General features: G+C 35.4%; 1 protein-coding gene across 1 annotated transcript; it reads left to right on the forward strand.

Moving 5' to 3' along the window:
• The first annotated feature begins 347 nt into the window (after positions 1–347).
• On the forward strand, positions 348–20,628 carry kif5c (kinesin family member 5C). Its single transcript, XM_059500015.1, has 26 exons — positions 348–833; positions 5,490–5,577; positions 5,671–5,744; positions 6,579–6,683; positions 6,812–6,860; positions 6,966–7,021; positions 7,125–7,212; positions 7,356–7,480; positions 9,338–9,442; positions 9,586–9,734; positions 9,868–10,016; positions 11,233–11,399; positions 11,494–11,562; positions 12,410–12,616; positions 12,693–12,836; positions 13,444–13,632; positions 13,927–14,044; positions 14,197–14,273; positions 14,529–14,638; positions 14,817–14,918; positions 15,069–15,129; positions 15,289–15,360; positions 16,525–16,629; positions 16,767–16,983; positions 17,206–17,360; positions 18,477–20,628. Exons 1-25 carry the CDS (start codon positions 708–710, stop codon positions 17,346–17,348), a joined length of 2,895 nt encoding a protein of 964 aa, XP_059355998.1. The 5' UTR covers positions 348–707; the 3' UTR covers positions 17,349–17,360; positions 18,477–20,628.
• Positions 20,629–21,028: the final 400 nt, after the last annotated feature.

A 21,028-nucleotide genomic window follows, 5' to 3' on the forward strand; every position in this document is an offset into this window, starting at 1 on the left:
TAGAGGTTAAAGATATTTCGGAGCCATAACTTGTTTCCAGAAAGGTTTAACAAGACTACATTCTCAAATACGTTGTAAAAAGGTACCTGTTTCCAACTAGCATTTCCAACATGAATGGTCTTTCATCATAAAGTCTTACCGGAGTGTGGTAATAGCCCATCTATGAAGAATCTTATAAGTAGTGAACTGCCCCCTTGCTTCTTTTATAAATTTACCGCACCTCACCAAGATTCTGGGTCAATTTCTTCGCCAGTGTGTTCTGTTGATTTATTTGAGCAAATTTGTGATTAGTTGCAGTCGTGGGCAGCTCTGCTGAGAGGCGCTGTTGGACAGCAGAAGCGCGTGCGGAAGGAGCGGCCGCCGTCAGTCAGAGCGCGTGGAACTGTCCAGTGCTGACGCTCTTCAAACACTCAAGGTGCACTCGGCTTTAGCTCCTAACATCGAGCACCAACGACAACAAAACTACACTCGTTTGAAATGATTATGTGATATGTTACGTGCTGTTTGAAACGGTGTCCAGGAGTTTATTTGATCTGAGGTTGTTTTCCGTTTCAAAGCTTCTTTCAGTGGGACTGGACCGTGCGGGCTGAACGACTGGCAAGCGACAAGACATTTTGATTGTTTGATTGATGCATTCCTCTGCAGACTGCGTGGAGGACCAGATCTACTGACCGGAGAGAAAGTTTCCTTGGATAAAATCATACACGATGATGGATGCTGCTGAATGTTGTGTGAAGGTGATGTGCCGATTCAGGCCACTTAACGAATCGGAAATCACCAGAGGTGACAAATACATACCGAAATTCAAAGGAGAAGACACCGTGGTGATATCGGTAAGATGTCTTTGTCGGTAGATGTCTGATATCGGTAAGAGTCTACAGAAGTTAAGGCGCGCATTTCTTCTTCTTTTTTTTTTTGAGCAGGATGTTATATATGATGTAACTTCAGATAAATATATCTATTAGTCTAACTTGACTCATTGATGTGATCATTTCATATCTGTCTGGGTGAATCATATTCGTATGGTTCTTTCATAAATTGTAACCTTGAACTGATTCTTAGTAAGAAATGAAAGAAATTATCTTTCATTTGAAAATTATTTGCGCTTTGAGTTATTTATATTGCTATGCGTCTGTTTAGTTTTTTTTTTTTTTTTTTTTGCGAGACTCGCCCCACACAGTGCTATGTTGAACATGGTTTCTTTTTACTTAATCGAGTTTGTTTCAATTTTGTATTTTTTATTTTATTTTTTAAATTACATACATTATCGACTTGGGTACATAGAGCTGTTGAACATTCCCCTTATGGCAGTAAAAAGATATGTCTCACGATGACCAGTGCTACGTGTTGAGACCAACCATGAAATAGTTTATGATAGGCTTCTCAGCAAAAATTAAACGGCAGAACTGTATGAAACGCAAAACAAAAATGTGGAAGGTAATGTACAACACATTGTAACTGATAAATTGTGCACATCACATAAAACACGTGGGTAAAAATGTCCAGAGATCACAGATAATATATATATTTTTCTTTTAATTTTAGGCTACCTTTATTCTATAGTCCAAGTTGACTCTTGTCTGAATGTACTTTGTGTTCATACGGAATAGATATAACAATGATATTTTATGTTTTAGAAATTTTAGTATGGAGGGCAGAATTTATAAAAAATATATTCTCACACTCTTTGTGACATTTTTCCAACATGTTGACCTTTGAGAATGTCAGTGTTCTCGGTATTCCATCTCACCATAATATCTTTGTTTACTTTAAAATCATAATTTTCTTAATGACCACCAGTTGTGCCGGGCTTTTTAAAGAATAAATGGCAAGTTACCTGTCACATATTTCCTGTAATTTTATTAATTTCACTTTAACCTTAATTCAATCACATCAGATTTATTTATTTATTTATTTACCTATCTAGCTACATTAAATCTGTCCTCTTTGTTTTGAATGCAGATGTAGAGTGTAGAATGATTGTCGGCCATCTGCACTTTTAGGGTTGGAATTATGGTTACTCAGTCTGGAAGATACATGCTGATTATGGGTCAGAGCCTTCATGTATCTTTTAAAAACACAATATGATTTATTTTAGTAGTGGGATCAAATTAAAGAGCATTTGATATCTGGAATGAGAGTCTGAAAGACTGTGTGGGTGTGTTACATGCTATAAATAAGCTGGCCTGTCGACACAGTAAGATACTGATGGTTTTTATGTTTTACAGTAAACCTCCAGAAATCCCTTGTGCAAACACAATAGCCCATATTATCTGACCCATTGAGATGGTAATCGACATTTCCATGCCTAATCTGCACACAAAATGGAGCGTAGCAGGTATTAGACTTCTGCTTCTAATGTAAATTCTCTTTAATGGTACCCTGCAGGCTCTGCACAGCCTGATGGTCCTTATGCCAGACATTTAGCTTTAGGATACAAGTTTGACTTTGAATGGAAATCTAGGTAATTTATGTACATTTATTACTGTCAATGTTTATCAAACTGCATCTCATTAGAGATATTTTTGGTAGAGAATCTTTCCGTGTGTTGCTTTAATGCAATAGATTTTAAACCCTTAATAAACTCAAATTCATTTGTGGGGGAAGGGGGGATTTCACACCTCCTCCAACAGCTCTGATGAACTGGAAATAAATAGAAATGAAAATCTGTCTATCTAGCTATCCAGTGATCTATCTACAGTATCTTTCTAGTGCTCTATTTGTATTTTATGTATGAAACAAATATTAACTTCCACAGAGTCACAATTAAATTTTTGGTTTTAAATAAACTAATTTTTAATTAGCCTTTGAATTATTGATGAAAATGTAAATGGACTGAAAATGTGAAGAGTATACTTGAGTATTTATTTATAAATAGCACAATTCTATAGTTTTATAAATGATGGTATAGTATTAGAAGAATTTTATTATTTATTTATTTTTATTTTCTTTATAGCCTACTTTATTTACACTCTTTATTTAATTGAAAAATGCACCAACATGGCAACAATTTTGCTAAAAATATTCAGCAACAACTTAGATAAATCGTTTTTTTTCTTCTTTTTCTTCTTCTTTTTTTGCAGTATAATTATTTAATTATAAAAAAGGAAAGAAATATAAAAATATACATTATTTTCAAATTATTTCTTTCTTTCATTATTTATTCATTCATAGTTTAGCATAAACAACCAGCAGTAAAAAGATTGAATGGTTTGTGTTTGAGAATAAACTCCTTAAATGAATATCCACCTCAAAACAATTGCTGGAAGATTTATAGGACAGATTGTGACAGTGAGAAATTACTGATCATTTGCAGCTTGTCAATACCAGGCTGGGTTTGATGTTTTGCTCTATGAGGGTTATCTGGTCAGCAGTGTTTAATGTGGGTGCTAACATCTTATTATATGTGCAAGGCCACAAAGAGGCCCAGGGCCCCTGTGAGTAATTTACGTTGCCGTAGTGACAGAGGTGCTGTTTGAGGGGCCAGGACTGGCAGGGAACGGTGAGGCTGATTTAGTGGAATATTTAAGCCAGTCCACTGAGGATTGGGACAATTGTTGTTTGCCACGCACAGTCACATGCACGTTACTTGTATAAACCCCCTTCTTGTAGCTGTATTTCTTATTCTCTTTAATATTTTGTCATTATCTTACAAACAACCCTTACATTTACTACATTATTGGATTTTTTTATGATGCACATTTGTTTCTATATAATTTCTCTAAATACTGTATATGTGCTATTTTTATTCAATAAACCCATCTGAAATGGATAGAAAAACATGCATTATCTTTTCAAGTACTTGTTCAGGAAGTAAGCGATATAGATATTTGATTGAATGTGGAAATATCCTGCACTCTTGAAAAAGCCTTGATGGTCCCCAGATAATATGCATGAATTATTGACTAAAAGAATACATTGTCCCGAACACATGCGCTTTTATATACAGCCAGTGTTTGTGTTTATAAAAGACTGTGTTTAGATTCCAGCACATGGATTAATTGTGGAGTGATACTTGTAAATATTTACAGACTACATACACACTATATATAAAATACTTGTTTGCCTGTTGACAGTGGCTTTCCAGTAATTATTCATTTTTCTGTATTACAAGAATTAATTTCAATTTGCAGTATTTATTTGACTTCTAACATAAAAGGTTGGACCCATAATGAGAGCGATGGAAGGAAGAGATGGTTTTCATCATGTTATTCTCCTCCTGTATTGGCCAGGAGACAGGTGCTGACTACCAGCCAATCAGTGCTTTTCTTTCTGAGCGAGATGTAGTTTCCGTGGTGACGGTCTGGGTTTGAGCAACAGCTCTCATTTGAGTCTCGGCAGGGATGCATGACCCCGACCAGTTTAATAAAACACAGACAGAAACATTGTGTGTCTGTGTGAACACTGTCAACTCTGATACAGCAGTATTAGCGTCTGTGTGATGTCTTACACTGATAATCAACAGGGCAAATGCATGTTTGTTTTACGTCACCTGATGTGCATATGGGCGAAAGAGGATGTGGAAAAATGAGCTCTCCGTGATCTTTGTGTGCATGAGTGAACACAACACTAATGCTAATTCTCACATCTCAGTAAGCTGAGATATACAGCATATATACAGTAAAAGAAAGAAGCATGCTTAATTATTTATCCAGCTTAACATTTTTTATTACTTATTTATACGTTTTTGTCTAAACTAAAGTTTAAACATAAGGGTTAGACAAAATACATGCAAAATATATTGTAAAAAATAAAAATAAAAATGACAGAGAAACAATTAAAAACAGAGGAGAAAGGGGCAGAGGAGAAGTCATTTTTGTGCCAGTAGCATCATCAAACTGAATTTCCAAAACTTTTTTCTAGCTTAGCAGGATTAACTTATAGTTTAAAGTCTATATTTTGCACGTAGTTCTTTCTTTGGAGAGTTAATTTTCATTTCTAATCACATTTATAGATTTCAGCAGCAGGTTCAGGCTCCGGCTCAGGGAATCAAAACAAAAGAGAAGGATTTGTTGAGGCTCAATAAGATCGACTGGCAGCTGGGGGTTGGGCTGCATTCAACACAAGGTCCTCTTATTTTCTCTTCAACAATGTAGACCCCTCAAATCCTCTTGGGAACTTCACAAATAGCCGTTAGTAGAATCTGTGCAGCATCACCAAAACAAAGAGGTGCTGGGGCAATTTATGAGAGTGACCTCTTGATAAAAACAAACAAACAAAAAAAACAGATTAATTCTGAAATGACCATGATATATAATGAAATCAAACTTATCTGTTTTGGGCTAAATTATTGAAAAGGTAACACAAAAACATACATTTATGAACACATTTATTATTGTGGATATTAAAGAGATGAATTTATAGTAGGGTGTTAAAGGTTAAAACAAAATATTAATGATATTTTCTGTTAGAGATTGTCTTTTTGAACTATTTTATGTTATAAGACCTGTACATTACTTGTATATTGACTAATGTGTTTGTCTTTTTAGGGCAAACCGTATATCTTTGACCGAGTCTTTCCTCCAAACACAACACAAGAACAAGTATATGATACCTGTGCCAAACAGATTGTTAAAGGTTGTATATACATTACGTGTAGCTGCATGGGAGGTTAAATTATACAGGCCTTTAAAGAGTTTTTTTTTTTAAACCATAAATCTTGCATTTCAGATGTGCTGGATGGCTATAATGGGACAATCTTTGCATATGGCCAAACCTCATCAGGGAAGACGCACACTATGGAAGTAAGGGGAAAAAAACTATTCTAATCATATCACGGATGCTATCAAGTTCAAACAATTTTGTAGTTTAATAATAGAATAACCTTTCATCACATGTACGATGAGAAAATGTCACTAGTTGCTCAGTTACAAAATGCTCTAGATGGATGAATCTCTCGGCATCTTTCATGAAATGACTGAAATGCCAAACTGCTGCAACAGCTGCAAAATGCCACTTGACTGCAGGCGTTGCCCTGGAAACAGTCTGCGATTTCAGCAAGTGGTTTGCATATAAAGTCAATAAATTCACTTGTAAATGTTTCTGAAAATGAATCACTCTGTAACCATTGAAAGATGAAAATTATCCAAACTGGATGTCCTCATACATACTTCAGAGGAAAGACTTATATCTTTCCAGCCTGATCTCACGGCAATTCGTACATATTTTCCGAGATGGTTAATTCATATGAATTTGTACGACCTCATTCATACAAATTCATACGTTTTGTGCAAAATCATACATATTTTACGAATTGCACAATTCGTAAGATTTTGTACAAATGACCTAGACCTAACCCTGCCCCTAAACCTACCCTTCACTGGGGACTAGACAAATCATACAAAATCGTACGAGTGAGGTCATATGAATTCCTACGAATTAGCCACCTTGTAAAATATGTACGAATTGGTCAGGAGATAGCGTTGTATCTTTCTTATTCACATTACACACATAGTGGAGGGAAATAGAAATTCTATAATGCAGTGCTTAGGTCTTACACAAACTGTCTTTAGTTGTTAGAAATAAAGTGGCATATTATAAAATATTTGCTATAAATATCCTCTGCAACATGCACACAGGGGCAGCTCCATAACTCACAACTGAAGGGCATCATCCCTCGCATCGCCCAAGACATCTTTGACCACATCTACTCTATGGATGAGAACCTGGAGTTCCATATCAAGGTGAAAACATTCAGCTTATTTTCACATGAGAATTCGTTCAGTTTTACATTGATTTGAATGTGCCTTTTTCAAAAATATTTTTTATAAAAATAAATTGTATTATTATTCATGGCCATCCTTCACCACAGGTCTCTTATTTTGAAATCTATATGGACAAAATTAGAGATTTGCTTGATGGTGAGATAAAAGCAATATTCTTCATAGTATTAAGATTCTTTAAAAATATATATATTAATAGATTTTTCAGGGTGTAAAATACATTTTTGTTGTCCGATTCTAAAGTTTCCAAAACCAACCTGGCTGTCCATGAAGATAAGAACAGGGTGCCATTTGTCAAGGTAGGAAAGCTAATACATATTGAAATACAGTGTTTTTAATCACCAGGCATGAAGCAAACACTTCCTTGATGTCTTGTGTCTTTTGATGCTGTTCCTGTACCAGGGCTGTACCGAGCGTTTTGTGTCCAGTCCGGAGGACGTCATGGATGTGATCGATGAGGGAAAATCCAATCGTCACGTGGCTGTCACAAGTAAGTGACTGACTATTCCTTATCCCCTGCAATACATTACATCTTGAATCAAACATAACTAATATACAGTGTTATTATCTTGACCTTGTGTCACACAGTTTTTACCCTAACCCATGATCCTTTGATGTTACACTGTGTTCCAGACATGAATGAGCACAGCTCCCGCAGTCACAGCATTTTCCTCATTAATATTAAGCAGGAGAATGTGGAGACAGAGAAGAAACTGAGTGGAAAACTCTACCTGGTGGATCTGGCAGGAAGTGAAAAGGCATGCTTTTATTGATTTATGGATTTTTATATATTGATATATATATTCTATTGTTGCCTTTTATCTCTATTTGTATCTACAACCCGAATTCCGGAAAAGTTGGGACGTTTTTTAAATTTTAATAAAATGAAAACTAAAGGAATTTCAAATCACATGAGCCAATATTTTATTCACAATAGAACATAGATAACGTAGCAAATGTTTAAACTGAGAAATTTTACACTTTTATCCACTTAATTAGCTCATTTAAAATTTAATGCCTGCTACAGGTCTCAAAAAAGTTGGAACGGGGGCAACAAATGGCTAAAAAAGCAAGCAGTTTTGAAAAGATTCAGCTGGGAGAATATCTAGTGATTAATTAAGTTAATTGATATCAGGTCTGTAACATGATTAGCTATAAAAGCTTTGTCTTAGAGAAGCAGAGTCTCTCAGAAGTAAAGATGGGCAGAGGCTCTCCAATCTGTGAAAGACTGCGTAAAAAAATTGTTCAACGTCAAATTGCAAAGGCTTTGCAAATCTCATCATCTACAGTGCATAACATCATCAAAAGATTCAGAGAAACTGGAGAAATCTCTGTGCATAAGGGACAAGGCCGGAGACCTTTATTGGATGCCCGTGGTCTTCGGGCTCTCAGACGACACTGCATCACTCATCGGCATGATTGTGTCAATGACATTACTAAATGGGCCCAGGAATACTTTCAGAAACCACTGTCGGTAAACACAATCCGCCGTGCCATCAGCAGATGCCAACTAAAGCTCTATCATGCAAAAAGGAAGCCATATGTGAACATGGTCCAGAAGCGCCGTCGTGTCCTGTGGGCCAAGGCTCATTTAAAATGGACTATTTCAAAGTGGAATAGTGTTTTATGGTCAGACGAGTCCAAATTTGACATTCTTGTTGGAAATCACGGACGCCGTGTCCTCCGGGCTAAAGAGGAGGGAGACCTTCCAGCATGTTATCAGCGTTCAGTTCAAAAGCCAGCATCTCTGATGGTATGGGGGTGCATAAGTGCATACGGTATGGGCAGCTTGCATGTTTTGGAAGGCTCTGTGAATGCTAAAAGGTATATAAAGGTTTTAGAGCAACATATGCTTCCCTCCAAACAACGTCTATTTCAGGGAAGGCCTTGTTTATTTCAGCAGGACAATGCAAAACCACATACTGCAGCTATAACAACAGCATGGCTTCGTCGTAGAAGAGTCCAGGTGCTAACCTGGCCTGCCTGCAGTCCAGATCTTTCACCTATAGAGAACATTTGGCGCATCATTAAACGAAAAATACGTCAAAGACGACCACAAACTCTTCAGCAGCTGGAAATCTATATAAGGCAAGAATGGGACCAAATTCCAACAGCAAAACTCCAGCAACTCATAGCCTCAATGCCCAGACGTCTTCAAACTGTTTTGAAAAGAAAAGGAGATGCTACACCATGGTAAACATGCCCCGTCCCAACTATTTTGAGACCTGTAGCAGAAATCAAAATTGAAATGAGCTCATTTTGTGCATAAAATTGTAAACTTTCTCAGTTTAAACATTTGCTATGTTATCTATGTTCTATTGTGAATAAAATATTGGCTCTTGTGATTTGAAAGTCTTTTAGTTTTCATTTTATTAAAATTTAAAAAACGTCCCAACTTTTCCGGAATTCGGGTTGTAGAAGCAATACGAAAAATAAGCAAAAGGGCAAAAAATAAAATTTAAAAAATTCAACTTTATATCATATTTGTGTAATTATAGAATTATAGTTAAAAAACCCTGACATAATCATAATAAAACTACAAAATAGATTTAAGAATGATATAATACCTCCACTCTTTCTCTCTCGACCTCTCTGTGGCTCTTTCTCTTTCACAGGTCAGTAAAACTGGAGCAGAAGGATCTGTGCTGGACGAGGCTAAAAATATCAATAAGTCTCTCTCTGCTCTGGGGAACGTCATCTCAGCCCTGGCTGAAGGAACTGTAAGTGCTCAACTCATTTCAACTGCCCAGATGGTTTCTTTTTCTCTTTTCACTAAAATGCCACTCATCTCTCTGCCTCACACAGTAAAGCAATATTTGCTTTATACATTATTTATTGTTTTGCCTTATCTTTCTCATTACAGAAAACCCATGTGCCATACAGAGACAGTAAAATGACCAGGATCCTGCAGGACTCTTTGGGTGGGAACTGCAGAACAACCATTGTCATCTGCTGCTCTCCATCCGTATATAATGATGCTGAGACCAAATCCACACTCATGTTCGGCCAAAGGTGAAGCCATTTTATGCCCTAGAAGATTTCTCTTTCACTGTATAAAGACTGAAATTAAGAATAGATAGTGAAGCTAAAACAAAAAAGACATAAAAATGTGCATATATAAATCCACCATGCTTTATTCACACAGGGCCAAAACCATCAAAAACACGGTTTCTGTGAACATGGAGCTTACAGCTGAGGAATGGAAGAAGAAATATGAGAAAGAGAAAGAGAAGACCAGAAATCTGAAAATCACCATCCAGCGGCTAGAAAATGAGCTTAAACGATGGCGGAAAGGTAAAGCGAAAAGATGGAGAATAAACACGGGTGTTAAGAAAAAAAGCTGACAAATATTTAACTGATTAGAATTTGATTTTTATTTTGTATCATGTTTAATAGTTGTGTTATTGTTATATTGTATTATATATTTGTTATAGATTTTATATATATACTATTGTTTATATATACTATTGTTTATATATATATATCACAGAGGAAAATTTCATTGAAATTATGCTTGACATTTGAAGTGGTTGCTTTGAAAATACTGTAATGGTTGAGATGATGCATATTATTTTGTTTGCTGGGTCAGATTTGCAGAGGCCAGTCAATTTTTGATGTAATTGTCTTAACAAAAGCTTTTTGTTTGTGTTTCGGGTCCTTAAAAGTGACTCTATGATAAGGAGCCAGTTATTTCATCTTCCCCTGTTTATCTAAGACTTATTAAAGTCAGGGCCAATTTATGTTTTTTAGTAAAATAATGATGTTCAAAGAGAAAATGAAGTTATTGAATAGTTAATGAAATTTTGTTATATAGAACTTGACACAAATTGGTCTTCATATAAAACATGCATGTGCTGATGACAGAAATTCACAATAATTGACAATGATAAATACCAATATACACAATAATTACACAGATTGTGTAATGGTACAGACATAATGACTCTGAACAAACAAGCCTGTCATTAAGTGAAAGCATGTTTGCTACAAAGTACTTACAGTATGTATGTCAACGCTACTGTATATGACTAAATATATTTACTTTCCTTATTATAAGGAATACACTAAGCCTCCGACATATTCAAACCTTTTCTTTTTTCTCTTCTATGAATCCTGCTGTTTTTGTCATTCCCTCTGTATCTATTACTTTCTCTCTCCTGCATCCCATGAATAGGTTTTTATTTCTTTGTCAGTGTTATCAGCTCCCTCCACCTATCCTGCACATAAAACACACAGATGCCATCCCAGCTCTATAAAGCCCAGAGAATAACTGTGCCTCTGACTCAGCTGTTCTTTCCTTTACATCCAATCAGTCGTTCTCATCTCTGTCTTTATCGTCAAGTCTGAAAGACTTCCTGAAAGCCTTCGTCATTCTTTTAATTAATAATCCAATGCCTTTTTATTTTATTTCAATTTATTTTATTTTAATTTATACAAAAATAACTCCATACTACAAAAAAGAAAATTGCATAAAACAACAGCTTTACATATTTTACCTCTTTATCATTAGGTGAGAATGTTCCTGCTGATGAGCAGCACAGCAGTAAAGAATTAAAGAATTCTGAAGCCGCTCCCATAATTGAGACTTCAGCTCCGCCCCCTGAGCCTCTTTCTGATTCAGAGAAAACCCAGTATGAGGAGCTGATCAATGACCTGTATCAGCAACTAGACGACAAGGTGATAAATACCTCTCACACACTGTTAGAAAAGTGCATCAGGAAGTGCAACCTTCACAATTCAGACCTTCCTCTCCTTCTCTTTCTCACCACAGGATGATGAGATCAACCAGCACAGTCAGCTGGCAGAGAACCTGAAACAGCAGATGGTGGACCAGGATGAGGTCAGTCTGGCTCAAGAGCAGCAACATAGAGCAGAAAACTCATGCCCTCCGCAATTTATGATGTCACACACCTTCCCATGATGCCTTATCTGCAATGCATCTGAAACTGAAACAAGACGTAACTATGGCAGAGAATGAAACCGTTGCATGTCTTAATTGCAATGTGTTTATCAATACTCTTTAAAACAAATGTTATCTTTAGTTTAAAAAAAATTATGTTTCATATTTAGCTCTATCATTTCTTTGCCTGTACTTAGAAATTCCATTCGTGTACAAAGAGTAGCAACAAAGAAAAATTAGTTCTAGTTTTACAGGTGGAAGTGAAAGACATTTAAATATAAATGTTGTTCCTATGGAAACAGTTACACAGGATCTCTTTTGAAACAACCTCAGAAACTCAAAATTCCCATATTTCTGTGTCAGTGTCATTTTTTGGTCAGTCCAATTAAATCTTTCTGAACAGCATTCCAGTGACCACATTCTGTATGTTCTTATGGAAAATAGCCTACCCTTTACTTCCATCTGAGATCTGATAGTTTTGCTGCCTCTGAGTTAGTTTGGGGTTAGTTTTTTATATTATTATTATAATTATGTTCACTAAAGCAGCATCTATTTGATCAAACACACACAAAAAAATGTCTATCATTGTAATATGCTGATTTGGTGCTAAAGAAACTATTATTATTATTATTATTATTATTATTATTATTATTATTATTATTAGCAGTGTTTTCAACAGTTGTTCTGCTTAATTCAACCTTTACTGTTACTTTTGCTCAATTATTTGTCTCCAGACAGTCTGCTGACTAACATGGATGTCTGATTTCTCCATCCTGCATTGTTACAGTTACTGGCATCCACACGGCGTGACTATGAGAAGATCCAGGAAGATCTGAGCCGTTTGCAGCATGAGAACGAGGCAGCTAAAGATGAGGTGAAGGAGGTGCTCCAGGCCTTAGAAGAGCTGGCTGTGAACTACGACCAGAAAAGCCATGAGGTGGAAGACAGAAGCAAGACAAACCAGCAGCTCACAGAGGAGCTTATGCAGAAGAGTGTAAGCAGAATGAGGAGGAAATAATAAAGCTCATGTTAAGGAGTAGTGGCGGTGATTTTGTCCTGTTATCTCGTAGGCAGCTCTGGCTGGTGTGGAGAGGGATCTGTCTGCCCTGCAGGAGCACAGTGGGCATCACAAGAAGAGATCAGCAGAGATCCTCAGTCTCTTGCTCCGGGACCTCAATGAGATTGGCAGTGTTATTGCCTTGAATGACCACAAGGTAAGAATACACAACTTCATAAAGAAAAAAAGTAAATGCACAACTTATTCACTTATCAAAAGATACAATTTTAATCAGTTAAAAAAGGGGCTGTTATTCTAAGTTGTGCAGATGTTTTTCCATTTTTTTTTATATAATTTGTAAATTGCACATTACTTTTCATCATTGTAAATAATGCATACCTCACAACTACATGCATATAAATGTGAATATCCGGTTATTTACAAATACGTTTATACATTATATATGCACCTTCCATTCGAATATCTCCTATGCTAACAATGTAATTTGTTTAAAAAAAAAAAACTTTAATATTATGAAATATTAATGTAAGTTAAAAGATTCAATATATTTGAATTATGTTGAAATACCATTTATTTATATATATATATATATATATATATATATATATATATATATATATAATATAGTATTATTATTATTATTAATACATTTTTTGTATTATGTGATAAATTGAAAGGTCAAATTAAACCGCATGTATTTGAAATAGAATTTATTGTCTATACTGTCACTTCTGATGACAGATATTCAAATAGCAAGTGACTGGAATAGTATTATGCCATTTATTTGGTTTCTCTTTATTCAGATGACAGAGATGAACGGAGGAATGGAGGAGGAATTCACCATGGCACGGCTCTTCATAAGTAAGATGAAGTCAGAAGTGAAGTCTCTGGTCAACCGCAGTAAACAGCTTGAGAGCACACAGGCCGACACAATGCGGAAAATGCAGGCCAACGAGAAAGAGCTGGCTTCCTGTCAGCTGCTGATCTCTCAGGTACTCGCAGTGATTTATTTAGAGCAGCTAACAGCGCTATCTAGTGGTGGTTTTACATCAGAACATTGTATTTGGGTGATTCTTCACATCCATTTAAGTGATTTTAATGAGCAACATTTTTTTATTATTATTTAAAGTTCACTTTTTTACTTTTGAAACCACAAAGTAAGGAATTTATTACAGAAATGCAATTAATGTCCCTAATTGAAGAACAATACTAACCTAGGAACCTCCCTGCAATACATTGATGGAGTCCTCAAGCCCAGTAATCTCAACATTGTTTTTTGTGTCTAGCATCAAGCAAAGATCAAATCCCTCACCGACTACATGCAGAACATGGAACAGAAGAAAAGACAGCTGGAAGAAAGCCACGACTCACTGACGGAGGAGCTCGCTAAACTCAATGCGCAAGGTCTTTGCGATGCACACACATTTTTTTGAAGCATTTACATGCAACGTTGTCACAAAACACTATGATATTATATTCAAATTCAAACAAGCACAACCTGTTTCATTCACAGTGGTTTTACTATAAATGTAAAAATCTTCTTTTGGTTCATACAGAAAAGATGCATGAGGTTTCAGTCATGGATAAGGAAAAGGAACACATGAGCAGGATGCAGGACGCTGAGGAGATGAAGGTGATGAGCATGAACAGATAGCAGAGCAACGTTACAGAGAAATCAATCTAAAAATGACTAACTTATACAGTAGCTGTCTCTGCATGATAAACTATGATTACTTTTGATAGTTCAAGATATAAATATAATCTGAAAGGCCAAATCTGCTGCGTAGAATAGGAAAATATATTTTATTATTGAAACCAAATAGCCCTAGAAGATTAACACTGCACCATTTACATTGAATATATAAATCCCATATACATCTGCATGTAGAAAGCGCTGGAACAGCAGATGGAAAGCCACAGAGAGGCTCATCAGAAGCAGCTTTCACGTCTGCGAGATGAGATCGACGTGAAACAGAGGATCCTTGATGAGCTGAAAGAGTAAGTACTTTATTTCTGATTACTTCTAATCACTTCTGTAATTGTTGTATGTCTAACATTAATTTGTAATATTTATTTTTAGACCGTTACTACATCTGCTTTTGACTGGTATTACTCCAAATTAATGAACTTATAAAAATAAAAATAAAAATAAAAATCAATAATTCCCTGCTGTCAGTGTGAACCAGGCTCTTCAGCTTGAACAGAATCAGCTCAGGTCTGACTATGAAAAGCTGAAACAAGAGGAACAGAAGAAGGACGAGAGGCTGCAGAAGCTTCTGTGAGTCAACTGCTCATATTAAAAAGTCATAAATGATCTGCTCATGGAATAAGTCAAAGATAGATTTTAAGAGCGACAATGTTTGTAAAACAGCTCTGTTCCGCTAATAAAGCTATTTTGAACATATATGATCATTTTTGTTGTAATCAGCTTGTTGAATGAGAAGAGGGAGCAAGCTAAAGAAGATCTCAAGGGTCTGGAAGAGACTGTGGTGAGTATTATTACATTACCTGGCATTCCTAGAGTTTGTCTCTGAGCACCACCATCTGCTATCTCAGAGACGTTCACCTTGAATTTTAAACCTGCAAAGGTGTTATTTTTGTACAAAGTATTTTTAGATCACTTATCATGCCATTTGCTTTTCAACAAGGCCAAAGAGCTCCAGACTCTCCTGAACCTGCGTGTAATGTTCATCCAGGACATCAATAATCGCATTGGACGAGTGAGTATGCAAAACAAATACTGTTCCCTTCTTTTTTGATATTTTTATTTTTATCTGAGTGGCAATGTGCTAGTATCCTCTGACCAACAACTGCTAATTACTGTTTGTAGTGATGCAAAACTAGACAACAATAGGAATGAAGTAACACGTTAAAGCTTCCATAAATTGTCTTCTTTCGGACTAGTGATAGAACATAGCCAAACTACACAATTAAGTGTTTAATTTAATACCCTTTGTCTATGTGCATCTGTAGATATTATTTTCAACACATATCTTTAAAGGCTTATTATCTTTTAAATATCTTTAAAAAAAAAAAACGTTCCCATGCACTGAGCCAAAAATCTCCTTTCACTATAGGTTTATTGTACGGAGACATGCGAGAAAAAATAAATAAATAGTGCACATGATTTACTAATTCATTCCCCCGATGTAATAAAACATGCGCATGATTACGATTTTGTTTCCTCGATTTGTTAAATCATCCGCACAATTGACTAATTTGTTCTCTTGATTTATAGATCATGTACACTATATAGCAAATCAAGAGAACAAATTAGTAAATCGTGTGGACAATTAATAATTTGAGGGAACTAAATGGTAAATTGAGTGCACAATTTAGCCTACTTTTTTGGGCTCCATATTATTCCGAGCTAAATTCTAAACAAAATTCCTGTTTTATTTGGTTGAAACCTTAGTTAAAGGTTTTTTAACTGAGGGTTTTTACATTTTGGATAGGTATTTTTATCAATCCATAAATCAATAAATACTTTCAACAGTATTAAAAACTATTAATGTTTTTAGGTATATGATGTTGTATAAATCGTGTAAAATGACATGAATGAACAAACTTGAGTAAAAAAAACCTGTAAAAACCATTAACTCTAATATGTCTACAAGAATTGAACCTGGCTTTAACCAGTGTTTAGATTTCTGTTCTGGGACATTATGCAAATGAGATCTAATTTAAATTGATAATGGATATTTGAATATTTAAACATAACTTTTTAGAAAGTGTGTAATACAAAACGTCAGCTGAGGAACTATGGTGATGTCTGCATATTAGTTATAATATTTTTACCTATTAAACTACCTTTTTAAAATGGTTCAGATAAATACAGTGTAACAAGCCACTGTAACAAAAAAAAATCAATTTCTGTTTTATAGAGTGTAGAGTTGGACACTGATGAATCAGGGGGAAGTCTGGCACAAAAACAGAAAATAATTTTCCTCGAGAATAACCTGGAGCAGCTCACTAAAGTCCACAAGCAGGTTTGTATTTCATTTTTATTTTTTTAACTTTCCACAGTAATTCCACATATAACGAACTACAACAAAGTAATAGTAATATATATTGTAATATAATTTAATATGAATAATTCTGTCTATATATTCTGTGATTTTCTTAGCTGGTACGTGATAATGCAGACTTAAGGTGTGAGCTGCCCAAACTGGAGAAGCGCCTGCGTGCAACTGCTGAGCGAGTGAAGATCCTGGAGTCTGCTCTGAGAGAGGCCAAAGAAAGCGCCATGAGAGACCGTAAGAAGTACCAGCAGGAGGTGGACCGCATCAAGGAGGTCATCCGAGCCAACAACCAGGCCAGGATGAAACAAACCGCACAGATCGGTCAGAGCTGCTTCATCTTCAGATCTCAATGTTGCATTATATCCAGTAGAGGGCACCACATACTCAGAAATACCATGTCTCTGGTTACCTGATGCCCAAATGCTCTCATATATTGGTGCATGTTTCCCATACATTATGCATGTTCCATATATCTATATATGCATATTCATTGAAGTTAAGTTTTTTAAATATGTTCAATTTAAACTACACTGTCTCTTATAGCTAAGCCTATTCGTGCTGGACATCATCACTCAGCGGCTTCTGCCTCACTGGGCCACAGTATCAGAGGGGGCGTCCCAAGCCCACGACGACACCACCAGCACCAACAGCAGCAGCAGCAGCAGTACCATCACAGGAGCAAGTGAAAAACTCTCCATGTACGTTTGGTTTAGTGCCTTTTCTGCTATAACTATATGTATTGCTTCATTTTAACCCTGTAACAACTGGCAGGTGAAATAACGTTCAGTTTTTTTTAAGTATCACATTTGATACATCAGGCTTTTATGGCTCATATAATATATCATGAGAATGCAGATCTCATAATCAAGAAGGGGAAAAAATCACCTTGATTTTATCCATATTCAATAAAGTGAGCAAAAAAAATGCAATTTAGGCTAATGCTTTATAGCAGACTACTCACATACATAAAAGGTATTTATATATCAATTGTCACTATGTCTCCTAATAATGTCTTTGATAGATATTTGATCATAAATTATGTACAATATTATCTGTTTTAATAGTTAGGGGTGAAACATATAATCCAGTGCAATACAGAAATGATTAAGAGATATACAAATAAAGGTTCCGAAAAACCTGATGTATCATATTCTACACACTTAAATTTTAACATGATTTTTCTAGAAGTGTATCAAGTAAACCTAAGCTGCTTCAATATTACTAACAATATAGAAGTTATATATACATTTACTTTATAAAAAATCAGTAAAGATATAATGAAAATAAGACAATTTTTTTATAAAATTTTTGTAAAAGTCATGTCATGTACTTATAGATGCATTTGTTTTCTCATCTTAATTGGACACTAGAACAAGCTGAAGTGATTTTGTTTGGCTTAATGTTGAGATGAATGGGTCAGTGCTGAAAAATGCTGCTGATTAGTTTTCCAGCATGTGATGCATCTGGGAAGCACAAATAACAGAAAGTTGTGGTGTAACATTAGTTACTGTGCCAACTGTTTGACAAAGATGGAGCAGCATGGTTATAATAGCTACAAAAGACTTGTGCCCGAATGCTTGGGAAAGTAAGTGAACTGTGGACAGCGTCTAGTGCCATCTGGCATTCACTGAAATGTTGTCAAAGTTTATGGATCTATTTCAGGGTAGGTCACTTTCCTTTACCCAGTCATGAAGATACCATTCTTCATGTTCTGGGTGACAAGAAAAGCTGTTTGTCAGTAATGTGGTTCAATGTTTCTTGCTAATATTTTTTTTTCCCAACACAGTGTGTCTAACTATTAACACTTCCAACAGGGGACAAAAAATGACCGGTCTGACTCCAGTCTGCGCATTCTTTCCATTCCAGCTATGTGTGGCAACAAGACGACGTCTTTTTCCAATGCAGTCTTTTCTATTCAGTAAGGTGGGGGGGGGGGGGGGGGGGACTACTGTCATCTTCAAGTTCATTTCCTGTCCTTACCATGACCTCCTTACATTCATCCTGTTTAAATGGAGATTTGTGGACTCAACTATCAATAAACAAACCCAAACCCACAAAGTAAGACTAAAGGATATTGGATTTTAAAGTCATAGAAGTGCTATTTCACTGAATTTCTGTTTTTCTTGGCTTCTTTCTGCATTGAGTCATTTTGTATTTGAAAATATCTTCAATGTTTCTATCAAATTCAACGCATCTGTCATTACTCACGCCAGGTTAGCTTTCATAGAAGTCTGGAAAGATGAAAAGTATTCACTAGAACCTACACTGGAAGTTTTTATCCCCTCAGGAGATTCATTGAGACCTTTCTGTTCTTTCAATTGGCACTAATTCCTTCTGTCTTAATGGCCATTGAGAACATGCAGTGACATGACTTGGGAATGCTGCTTAGGAATACACACATTGCTTCAAGCTTAACTCATCGTGTATAAAGTCAATATGATATTACTAGATGTTAAATTAATTTTATTTAATTTTATATACATTAAGTATTGGAATTTAGTTTTTTTATGTTTACGTAATGTCTTTTGTATATTATTTTTAAGTTCCTTTTATTAGATCTAGGTCATCATGTGTACATGTTTTTATACAGAATACAGGTGCTTTGAAAATGCATTAATTTATATAAGGTGCTCTGGAGCAAACAACAACTGTAAAATATCAGTATTTATTACCACATTAGTGGTAAAATCAGGAATCATTACTCTGTCATATATTGGCTGTTACTTAAACTGACCTGTTTTGAAAGGAATGAAATGCAGTCATTTAGAGAAAGTCAAAGTCAGAGATATTACAGCATATGAAAAATTCTGATAAATTCAAGAAAGCAAAAGTGGAGCGATTTTTCAACTGATTGTTTATTTGCCATTTATCTGCTGAATTTAATTTGACTTATTTTTGTGTGATTATTTCTTATTCTTGATATCATTATGATATGAATTACCAATTATTCTTTAAAAAAAACTGTAAGGAGAAATATTGACTTTTTCAAGAACCACAAATACTATTTCAACAGGTAAACCATGCTATCATGCCATAGCTATTTACATTCTTGTGCTAATGCAAAAATGTTGCCTACTATCTGTCTTGTGTTAATTGTCTCTGGTACGTCTGTATGTTCAGCACTGTTTTATCAGCTGTAACAAAGTGATCAGTACATGAAAATGTCAGTACGTTGAAAACAAATTCTCACACAGTTTACTGTAAAAACTGACCAACTCCATGATAAGTAATGTGAGCACTTTCTTGCAACTTTCTTTTTGGATGTTGTGAGCTGATGAAGAAAAACACAAATGCATTGATGGAAGTTCATCTAAGTTTTCTATTTGATAACCTGTGGTATCAAAAAGACTTCCTTCATCACTGAAATAATTAGTTTTTCCTCTTAAAAAGATCATCTAATGCAGGGGTTTTCAAACCTCTCCATGAAGTACCCCCAGCACTGCATGTTTTGTATCTCTCCCTATATCTGACACTCACACTTCAGGTCTTGCAGTCTCCATTAATTAGCTGATGATTTGAATCAGATGTGATAATTGAGGGAGACATACAAAATGTGCAGGGCAGGTTTGAGAACCACTGATCTAATGTAAAATATAAAACCCCATATCCTAACAAGGTCTAGTGTTTTTGTATACAGTATGTGTCCTCTATTGTGGTGAGTTACTGTATTGCACACAGAGACCTCATCGATTTTGTCTTGTTCATCAGTGTTTCTGAAGTTTCTGAAATGTGCTATAACTTTACCTCAGCAGTGTATGAAGCTTTTGAGAAATTAAACAACATGGAATTTACTTCAAATGATTCAGTTGTTTTGTAGGTGAAGGAAGTGCCACAACAAGGATATGAAAAGCTTTATAGAGTTTGTTTCAAGATAAAGCACGTGTTATGGACAACAGGGTTTTACCTACAGAGTGTGACACTCATTTATCAGATGTTGATGTGGAATAAAAAAGTTTACTAAATGTATCGTGCATTAACTTTGTCTTTTCTTGGCAAACAAGTTTGTCTTTGCTGTAATTTGCTTTAAGGAAAGAAAATGAGCAGGACTACATATATCGTCAGTTTAATGGTGAAAGTAAAAAACAGAGCATAAAAGCGGGTACACCTTTTCAGTGAATCGATTCTTTTGAACAGTTCGTATCAAAGAACCGATTTAAATGGATTCAATTTTTTATATAGTTGCGTCATCAAGTGATCCTGACTTCCCAGTGAGAATATTACAACATGGGCTAAAATTATCTAATAAATCCATATGTACCAGGTACATTACTTTTTATTGAGGTTTCAAGGTTGTTGGTTTTTTTTTTTTAAAATCACGTTAATGAATCATTTAGTTATGTGAACTGGTTCAATCAATTCATTAAAA

Source organism: Carassius carassius, chromosome 19 (assembly GCF_963082965.1).
Source record: "Carassius carassius chromosome 19, fCarCar2.1, whole genome shotgun sequence".
In the NCBI taxonomy this organism is placed as follows: domain Eukaryota; kingdom Metazoa; phylum Chordata; class Actinopteri; order Cypriniformes; family Cyprinidae; genus Carassius; species Carassius carassius.